Here is an 11,371-nt window from a genome sequence, read left to right on the forward strand (position 1 = left end):
CTCAAATTTCGCATAAAGGCTGTGATCACTTATTATTGATTAGCTCCTGAAACCATCATTGGACTCCTTATAGAAAATGGTTTGCACCCCCAATTGTACCCTCACTTTATTTTTAGCACATTTAAGAAATAATTTTCATGCGATTTTGCACAAAAATATTTGTCAGAATGCACCAAATAACTTCAATTTTCGAAAATTGCTTGGGAGAACCCTCTAAGACACTTTAATGTCATTTTCAAACATGAAAATATGAATCAAATTCTAACTTCGGCTTGTTTTATAAATCATAGTTCGTATTTATTGTAAATCATAATGAATAAAAAATGTTTATATAACCAAACTTCCAACTTCAACACTATCTGATAAAATACAAATCTTGATGTTGGTTTCGTGTTTATTTTTGCAGGTTTATACACTCGGTGAACAAGAAGATATTTTTGGCCAAATTTATGCTAAAGAATCGAAACACTGTTAAAAAGGCTGTTTTGGTGTGCATGTTTATGGTGGAAAATCTTTTATTGAACAGGGTTTATTTCAGTTTAAGCAGTCATAAATTGATAAATTGGGTAAACATTCTTCTTAAGGATTTTTTTTTTTAGTTCAAAGACCAGTAAGTCATTGATATATTACTGCAATTCAACACAATAATAGTTCACTGCTTTCTAGAACGAAACGTCTAGCCAAAAGTGAAAAGTTACACAATAGCAGTTAGTCCGAAACATCTGCCTCTATTCCAGCCTCAAATAGCTATCTTGACAATTGCCGTCTGAAATAGATGCAGATATTTCGGAGGTTACTGCTATCGTATCACTTTTCCCTTTTGCCCAGTTGGACGTGGTATTTATGAGTTCGTAGATCGTAGAAAGTGAAGCAAACTAAATCTTTTATAATTAGTATAACTATAGGGTAATTGTCGTATACATGAGAAACTAATTGACATTAATTAGATGACTAAGAATAATATTTTGATATTCGTACTGACCATAGAATATTTATACATGTATATGGACGGGGGAGGGGGGGGGGGGGGCTTGTTATGTTGTAGTCTTACCAAGCAGTGAAAAGGGATATAGCAGAATATTTGAATAATTTGGTATAAGCCCAAAGCCTGAAATTATACCATCTGATTGAATTCACAAAATTAAGACCTAAATCTATACTTAAGAAATATCAATATTAGCATACTTGGCGAGCAGTCACGGACGATTGCCGATCACTCTGGAATACTTGCGTAACATTATGATAGAGAGAAATTATGTTACTTATATATATGATTAAATAAATTAAATACCATGGTGCAACCAAAAGGTTTAAGTTCTATTTGATCATCATTTGCCTCTGTAACTTATTACCACTATTCTCTATTCAATACCACACGCATCTATGATGTGAAGTTCCTTTAGAATTTCCTATTGTTATACCAAGGATAACGTTATATAGTTCTGTGTGTCAATGAAGTTTCTTAAAGAATCCCCACGTATTGCAACGTAACATCATAATTCTTTCTGAATACTTTCCAACAGGCCTGCAATGTTTCGCGTTAGCATTAGAGTTTCTCCAGAACTCCTTATCAAATACAGAGTCTATGTCACTGGTCCTCTTTCACGTTCAGGTTGATTAACAAAGCTAATCGCTTAGACAACATTATGTCAACATTATGACCCTTTTCAAATTGACTAAACTCAGACCACAATATTTGATCATCATTACTGAACAAGGTGCTAACGAGAAAGTTTGTATAGCGCTCTGTATAATTGTCTTAATACATTTTTACTTTTAATTTTAAAAGTTCAAGGGAAATAACTCATGTAATATTTGTGACTAAATTCAAGGAAGGGAACTGATCAAATACTGTAAAATAATATATTATGATCAAAAATATATATAAACACAAGGCTATCAATCATGTGCTAGAATTTAAGTCAAAGTCTATAGTATGTTTAGCTCGCTGCTTGATGAACTGGCCGAGTCTTGAAAACATGAGTTGCGCACATCATTATTATCTATCAAACAAAATACCAAGCAAATGAGACCTTTTCAGTTTTTAATTCAGATAAAACACTTTCCCACTGAATGATGATGTTTGAAACCCTTCACTCGGAAACGCCCGATGGATGTGGTTCTTAAAAATTCTCTGAAATCCTCTGCTGTGTTGTATCCTTTACTTACAACTGCAGTCTGGAGGAGGTCGCCAGCTCAGCTGAGTTTGAAGATATGAGTTGCGCACCTTTGCTAGAAACGTATCTTACACGTATGTATTTAGATTGTTTTGAACTTGTTACGAATAAGAGAGCACGTATAGGTTAACGTTCGCATCGGACAGATGCTGATATCGATGACTAGGTTATTGTTGGTAGTCGTAGTAGCTTGGATTCGCTTCGACAATTGGGACTGTAGACCGAGAAGTCCGCCTATCGGGGCCAGCCCGGTATTCATATAAACAGGTTTTCATGGGCTTGTCCGTGTTCCTGGGTCACAGCGCATGATAAACGGATGGAGTATCGGCACTATAAGACCAGACTTAACATGTCCGGAGTTGCTACATTCAACTTTAAAACCGCTTTTTATCCTCACCATATTAAAAGTCAAATTGGTATCCGTTCAAAGCTGGACTATTTACACAATACCATCGAAGGGAAGACCAGCTATCTACTGTTAACTGACCCGTTACATATAGCCTAACCAGGCCCAAGTCAAGCTCACTGGTCGACGTCGCAGCTTTAACTTTCCGAGTACTGATTCACGAGTTGATCCCCTTATTTCATCATTATTTATTATATTCAAAACAAAACAATAGCCAAAGTGAGTCCTTGCTGGTTTATAAGTCAGATTAAACACTTGCCCCCGGGATTGTAGTATTTAAAACTCTTTATTTTGACAACACTTCAAGTTTGAGGCCGCCTTGATCCCACCAATGATGTAGAAATTTAGTAAATTGATTATAGAAATTTCTTAAATTATGGAAAAAATTTATTTATTACTCAGGTAGTCAGTAATGCTTGTTTTATTTGAGAAAAAAAAATAGCACCATCTTTCATAGACTAATCTTGTGATTTTGTTCATACACATGTTTCTCTCAAGATTTTGTAACAAGAAAGTAATTTTCTTAAAGCTTATTATCATCACAATAATTAAAGGGGTTGTAAAGAGGTTTTCTAAAAAGAATTCTGAGTAGCCTATCGGGGGACATTGAAAGCCTCAAATTGCACCATTCCAATTTTAATTCCATATGTTGTTCCTGCAATTCCACTCAAACCATACAGGTAGACACAAACTAAGTGTTTGATGACGTTACTAATCGCGAAGGGCCTATTTTGCGACTATGGACCATTTTATACTATTTTTATACAATGGCATCGAGACAGGGCCAAGTATGAGAGTGTCTTTGAATATTATATTTTGTTAAGAATTTGGGATTGTATGGACAATGAGTACCGTAATTAAGCTATTTAATAAGGTCTAAAGTAGTCCAAAATATTTTATGTTTTTAATTTCATTATCCGCTCAAAGAGATTAGTTAAAATTATAATAAACAAATCAGATAGTGAGATAATCCGCTTTGTTCCGTTTTTAATCCCATCACAGTTTTAAAGTCATAGACGAAACAGAAGGAACTTTTATGGTGGCTTATTACAAAATCCTATTTAAAAATTTAATTCCAAAATTACGGGGCTTTCATAGTTATAGCTGTCTCAATTAATAGGATAGAGACAAGCTACCATTCTTTCAACATCATAGGCTTACTTCATACCAAAGGCTAAGGCGTCGTCTTTTTGACCTTCGTATTTTGTAGGTATACATTGGATTTTTACAAAGTTTACTTTATAGATCTATGGCTTAGATAACCCTAGAATTTTTATCTTGTTCCAAGCTAGAAATTTCATTTTAGACTTAAACTCAAATTCTTGTAGATGATGTGACCAAATTTTACGAGTTTCCATTTACATTGACGTGAAGGAAAGACTTCGCGAAAGTGTGAAGCATAAACCGGAAGGGCCATTGAAATCTCGATCGACGACGGAAACAGCCGAGTAGTCACGATTGTCAGATCCTCGGAAGAACAAAGATGGCGACCGTATAAGAAAATTTTCAGCGGTTGAAGAGAAAAGAAAATGAATATTTTTGAAGGTAATATCAATTTACATATTCAAAATATGGATAGTGTTGTAGAATATACAAGAGCAATCATTTAAGCGGAATCTGGGTCGCGTGGATGTTTTGTGATCGTGAATATGGGCTAATAAACATCCCAATTTTGTCCACAATCAGCCCGGTCGATGAAAATTATTGTAATGAAAATAGTTTGGAGTTTGGTTAAACTAAATGTGAAACAAAATAAGTTTTTACCAGGAAATTACCAGAGTTTGAACATTTGAGTCTGACCTTATTATTATCTTGTGAACAAGCCGTACAAATATGAAATATCCCAACCTTATTATTATCTGTAAACAAGCCTTGCATAATTTGTGTTACCAATTTGGTTAATCTTTTATGGTTTTGACTATAAAGATTTGTAACTGGTTTGGTTTGTTCCCGTTCTGACTGGATACCAACACTACAGAGAAGTAGCATCAATTATTTGCAGCCTAACCTGAATGTTTTTGTAGTCACGGATTGCAATGCCATGGCGCGTTTTTATATGTAATCCTTATTTTGTAGTTTTCCTAATTATATTTTTAGGTTTGGAGAATGAAGATTGATATAAACTTGGCCACTGTTAATAAACTTCAAACATTAAATGGAATTGGTTTAAGAAAAGCTAAAACTATTGTAGAATACAGACAGGTAACATATAAATCACACAATTTCACTGTTGTACAAAGAAATTGATCATTATATTATGAATGATAACTTAACATATGGATTTATGTCATAAGATTGGGTTTAGCCTGGTAGGTGATCAATACCTTCAAATGCTACATTTGAAACCTTCTCATGAATAAATCACAAGGATCAAATTATGTTGATTTTAGAGGTAGTTGATACCTTCAGGTATCAATAATAGGCATTTAAGTATGATCATATTTTCAATTTTATAGAAAATTGGTGGATTTGAAACTGTTGATTCTTTATCTGAAGTTCCTGGTATTGGACCAAATATTGTTGACCAAAACAGACAAATTCTTACATGTAAGAAACTCAGATCTCAAGCACCCAGGTAGGTTGCATGTTATTATTTCTGTTTCAAAAACTCAAGATGCATCAAAATCTCACAACATTGTTGAGAATGTGTTCATACGTTCATAATGATCAAACACTCTTTTCAGTTGTGACCATTTTTGATGATTTTGTAGTAATTGACTTACATTAAGTGGTCACTTTTAAGAGTGTATTTGATAGATTCCTGTTGTCAAGTCAAAAGTTTGGTTTTACGTTTTGGAAGAAAGATATGGTCAGAATGCAATTGAGTGAAGTTACCTGCGGTAGATTAACCAGAGGATGATTAGTAGAGCTGTATATTCATAAGATCTTCATTTTCTTAAAGTTAACACTTATATTTGGTCATTTCAGGAGCAGATTAACTAAAAGCACCTCCAGTCATGTGACCAAAAGTAAAAGTAAGAAGAGTGATAGAAAGACAGTCTCATGTAGTAATATTGATGTAGCTAGACCAACAGATGTTGGTAGTTCTACATCCAAAACTTCAACATGTAAAAAGACAACAACAGAATCTCAGAAGCGAAGAAAAAGCCTTGATACATTTTCATCGTGTCGTGTCACGCGGTCACGAGCTAACAGTACCTTACGAGATGGGTTGAAGACACCAATCTCTGGGCCAATAAAGCCCTCGACTTCAACTTTGAATGGAGCTTCTAATAAAGTCATCAAGGATGATAGTTTTTCATCATCACAAGCCAAGGCTGCATTAAACCAAGATGACTGTCCACAACACCAATTTAATTTACCTCCAGTTAAAGCAGATACTAAGTTTTCCAATGACTGTAGACATGAGATACGCAACATTACTTCAGACACAACCTACCATCCTCACAGTCCAGAAGGTTTGGAGGATGGAGAAATGGATGTTGGTGATGATAATGAGTCCTCTGTTGATGATCTATCTTGTGGGGAAGTCAGTGATTCAGATAAAGATGATGAAGAAGGTTGTGGTCCATGCTGCTGTAAACATCATACCAAATCATCTCCTATACACTCCCCTCTACATAGATCACATTGTGTAAGTTTCTTATTTTAACTATATTGACCTGGGATGTTAACATCCTAATTGATTTAAGTTATGGAATCTAGAAGGTTTATTGTTGTCTGATATATATAATTATTTCAGCTTTAGGTTTTATTTTCAGAAAGAAAATTGAATGCGTGGTTTGTCCACAAATGCAAATTTAAAGACAGCTAATATTTGGATGGTCATTACCCATTTATACAGTATAAAGCTTATATTTATATTTCGTGTAATGATGATTTTTTTTTTCAGATTAAAAGGAAATCTTCTATAAAGGATGATTATTATAATGGTAAAAGAATGTGTCGACATCCTTGTCATAGGTAAGCTAAGGAATTAAATTTTAGTTTATATTGCAGATACTTTTAAACTTTAAATAATGTTACTTGCTTTTCATTATGACTTTTGGAAAATTCTATAGAGTGGTTTGATTTCACATATGTTCTTTCAAGACAGCTCTATGGCTTCTGTGTTTGAGGAATGTCTAGTTGTTGATATTTTACAGTACTTTGTGTTATTATTATAGTTGTCTAAGTTGTGGTCATCGTCAAGTTAGTGCCTTCCCTGTATGGTTATCTAGACAACGTATACCATCCAAAGATAACCCTCCTGCTGGCTTACATCAGTGGCTTGATACTTTCAAGGTTAGTTCTTCTTTATATGTTATCGCACAGACTTTTATATCATAGGATAATTACTGATTTCTTGGTATTGATGGATGGATCAGACTTTGTAAATTCTATTTTAATCATTGTCTTAAAATAGAGCTGTACAGACCATTTCACCTTATTGTGCACTTCAAGCAGACGGCAATACTGAGCTTGCTGTAAGAAACTTAATTATATTCAATTGATATTCATCTGGAATTGAATTATTCATTATGTAGAACTGGAGTAATGCAGAGCGTCTCATGGCATTAGATCAGATGATAAATGAATGTGAACCAACACAAGTTCGACATATGATGCAGGCTATTGAACCTCAATTCCAACGAGACTTCATTTCATTACTTCCAAAGGAGGTTTGTATGGGCTGATTTTTTCTCTGTCTAAAGCTCTTGATTTCCAGTCTTAAAGATTTATAGTACCATGGCAGGAGCTCAAGTCAGATCTTTCTCACCCTTCGGAAACATTTTATGCTGTTTTGAAGAATTATAATGGATAGTTGTTATATTTTGACTTATTATAAAATGGCATGTTACGTTAAAATTTTTTTTTTTTAATTTTTACACAAAATTTTGTGTATATTTGTATTGGGCTCTTATGCTTTGTACCTTTCTTTTTTCAGCTTGCCTTACATGTATTATCATTCCTAGATCCTAAAGATCTTTTACAAGCAGCTCAAACTTGTCGTTATTGGCATATATTAACAGAGGATAATTTATTGTGGAGAGAAAAATGTCGGGAGGAATCCATAGATAAACTAACATCCTCCAAACGTAAAAGTGGCAGTCTGTGTAGTCAATGGAAGAAATTATATTTACGTCAGTATCAAATAGAGCAAAATTGGAGATCCGGTGCTAATAAACCAAATAAGGTACTGTTCTTTCAGTTCATCCTAAAGTGCAGTCATATAGTTGATCAAAACAAGTCATATCTATTAAATCTTCCAATTCATATTGTTCACTGAAGGATGCCAATCAGCAGTGAACAAGCAATGCTCTCAAACTGCAGAATCAATCTGACAACAGAAAATTGGTCCAAGCTCAGTTTTCTGAAAAACTATTCACGAGATTTAAGTGAATGTGACCTACAGTTCAAAATCCATGACCTTTACTAAGGTACAGATCAGAGATGACTCCTACAATCTGCTTGTTATTTGGACATTATATTTCGTATGGCCATCTAATGAATATAAAAATATGGTACTTTAGAAATGAAAAATCCACAAGATCACCAGATGCCAATATTTTTATAGCTTTTTCATAAACTGATGTTATTTGCAGGTATTAAAGGGTCATGATGACCATGTGATAACTTGTCTAGAATTTTGTAATAATAAAATAGTTAGTGGTTCAGATGATAATACTCTTAAAGTTTGGTCAGTCCTTACTAGTAAGGTAAGAATATAGATATTACCTTCAACTGCATTTGGATAGACATAGAATAATATGATATAAGATAGGAAAAGCACATAAACAACCAAATAGGATGGAGGTATAAGGTTAACATAGTATAAACTGATTAATATTTACAACTTAAGCATAGTGCCTTATGTACTACAGGCTGCGTACATTAAAGTTCTTTTGGAATGTAATTCCACAGTTAAGAAAAATTTATCTTATTTCCACACAAAGATATTGTCAGTTACAGTTGGGAATACCTGGCAAGCTATATGCAGTGTATGAAATTGAAATTTACACCAATATTGCAATATATTGATGGTAAATATCTAAATAAAACCATGTAGTAAGGTCTCTTCTAGCTTAGACTTTGACCATCAAAAAGTTTGTTATAAACGAGAGTAATGTCCCTTGGTAAATAATTGACTATAAACACAATGTTATCATAGTTTGTCTGTTCTATTTACAGTGCCTTCGTACTCTGGTAGGTCATACAGGTGGTGTATGGTCATCACAGATGGTTGGTAATACTATTATTAGTGGTTCAACTGATAGGACATTACGTGTATGGAATGCTGATACAGGACATTGTCAACATGTATTATATGGTCATTCTTCTACTGTTAGATGTCTTAGTTTACATGGTAATAAGTAAGTAGCAGATTTTATAAGAAGATATCTTCTTAGATGAAGGGTGTTTTGTGTCTACAACATGGATTGGTAAATTACAGAAAATGTATAATAGCTGAGATAGCTAGGCAATAGAGGTTAATTTCAGCTATCAATATCACTTTTGATCAGTTTGTAAATCAAATAGTGCAGAGGTCCATATTTGATATTATCAATCCATGAAAGATGATAATAAACCTTTTCATTACCTGTATCGACATCAAATAATAAGATTAGAATTCCCATTTAACATAAAAGTGTTAACTTACACTTAAAAATATTCCTCAAACTGTCAAATAGATGCCAAAGTCTTCATAATTATACTGTTTTATGTTTCAGAGTTGTAAGTGGCTCTAGAGATGCCACATTAAGAATGTGGGATATAGAGACGGGAGAATGTTTATATGTATTACTAGGTCACGTGGCAGCTGTACGATGTGTACAATATGATGGTAGACGTGTTGTCAGTGGAGCGTATGATTATGTGGTACGTGTTTGGGATCCAGAGACTGAGTCGTGTATACATACATTACAAGGTCATACTAATAGAGTTTACTCGTTACAGGTAAGTTATACAATAGTTATATAGGAATGTTATCGTCTAAATAGTTACTATACAAACTGTTTGAGCTCAATTTCAGATTCTTGGAATGTTTTTTAATATAATTCAAATTCCGAAGTGAGGCTCTCCTACAATTTGATCAAAAGATTTTGGACTTTTGTCACAATATTTTCTTCAATCTTACTTACAATTTTTACGTAGTATTAGTTAAAAATTTGATAAGAATGTAGATTCAGATGTGTGTTGATATAATCTTATAGAAATACCAAAAACAAAACATCTAGACCTGTATTTCAACCTGTTTGTAAACCTATCATTTATAAAGTGTTCATTTACTGTTACTTCAGAGGTGTTTTTCCAGTGATGTAACTTGAAACAATACATCTAGACCTGTTTTTAAACCTCTTATTTACAATGATGTTAATTCTCTGTTACAGTTTGATGGTGTACATATAGTAAGTGGATCATTAGATACATCAATAAGAGTTTGGGATGTAGAGTCTGGTCATTGTTTACATACATTGATAGGTCATCAGTCATTGACTAGTGGTCTAGAGTTAAAAGATAATATATTAGTATCAGGTAATGCTGACTCTACTGTAAAAGTCTGGGATATTACTAGTGGTCAATGTCTACAAACACTTCAAGGTTAGTACTTCCGATTCTTACTGAATAAGCTCTGGAATGTGTAAAAAATTTTATGTCGAAAGTATAAAGTTTGACTTTGTCATCTTTCAGTAATGGCTTAGATTGTGTTTTTAGATTGAATTTTTTTCATTATATAACAACAATTTACTTTGCATGATTTTTGTTTTATTAATAAAGGCAATACTTATTTATGCACACCTGATTATTTAAAAGTCATCAAGTTATAGAAGAAGTTTTTAATAATCATAGAAAAGTAAACAAATTAATTTTTTTTCAGGGCCTCATAAACATCAGAGTGCAGTGACATGTTTACAGTTCAGTAAGAAATTTGTTATAACATCTTCAGATGACGGGACAGTAAAAATCTGGGACTTAAAAACAGGCGATTTCCTCAGGAACTTGGTGTCGTTAGACAGTGGAGGAAGTGGTGGTGTGGTCTGGAGATTGAGGTGTAGTAATACAAAACTAGTATGTGCTGTAGGCAGTCGTAATGGTACTGAAGAAACTAAATTATTAGTCTTAGATTTTGATGCTGGAAAAACTGAGACATGAAATTATATAGAATGGTGATAAAAAGACTTGATCATAATTCTTAACCCTGTGAAATCGAGAGAAAAATTCCAAAATTATCCAAAGTTATTTGAAGAAATTTTATGTTCTTTTTTTGGGGAAATTATAAATGGGCATTGACTATAAACATACGAGAAGGTTACTTGAGCATTTGAAGAATGGGGTCTCGGGGCCATCGCTGAAAAATCTTTACTTATGTTATTTGAAGTCCCAAAATTTACAGCCGGATGTTTTGTGCTCTATTCGGACCAGTTTATCTACAGAAATGGTCTTTGAATATATAAAATCAGGAATAAGGCTCAATCATGGCTACTGTTGATTATTACTAGATTTAGGTTATTATTTATTTTGGGGCATTTGACATGAAACTAAGATTAGTACTGCCTCTATTTTTATTTTTTATGCTGTGGCACTGGTACAGATTTATCTTACGCATATCTCCTGAATGTTCAAAATGCATGTGAAATATAATCTGTAGCTTGTAGACACTTACCAAGCTTTTGATAGTTATTATGTCATTGGATTTGGTTGATGGTACTGACTTTTGTCAACAAACTATCGGAAGCAGGCAAGAGTCCACAAGTTTCAGACTATGAAATAAAAACTGATTAAATAGGGCTGTATTGTTTATAATAGAGGTGCTGAAAATGAGTTTTAGGTATCCAGAATTTCAAGC

General features: G+C 33.5%; 1 protein-coding gene across 1 annotated transcript; it reads left to right on the forward strand.

The window, feature by feature from the left end:
* Positions 1 to 1,292: 1,292 nt before the first annotated feature.
* Positions 1,293 to 10,677, forward strand: LOTGIDRAFT_153167 (hypothetical protein; the record flags this gene model as incomplete). Its single annotated transcript, XM_009057094.1, has 10 exons — positions 1,293 to 1,308; positions 4,974 to 4,975; positions 6,811 to 6,828; positions 7,071 to 7,205; positions 7,472 to 7,720; positions 8,130 to 8,243; positions 8,716 to 8,897; positions 9,255 to 9,480; positions 9,915 to 10,125; positions 10,403 to 10,677. The coding sequence occupies 10 exons, from the start codon at positions 1,293 to 1,295 to the stop codon at positions 10,675 to 10,677; spliced, it is 1,428 nt and encodes a 475-aa protein (XP_009055342.1).
* Between the last annotated feature and the right edge of the window lie 694 nt (positions 10,678 to 11,371).

This window comes from Lottia gigantea, assembly GCF_000327385.1.
Source record: "Lottia gigantea unplaced genomic scaffold LOTGIsca_3, whole genome shotgun sequence".
Taxonomy (NCBI): domain Eukaryota; kingdom Metazoa; phylum Mollusca; class Gastropoda; family Lottiidae; genus Lottia; species Lottia gigantea.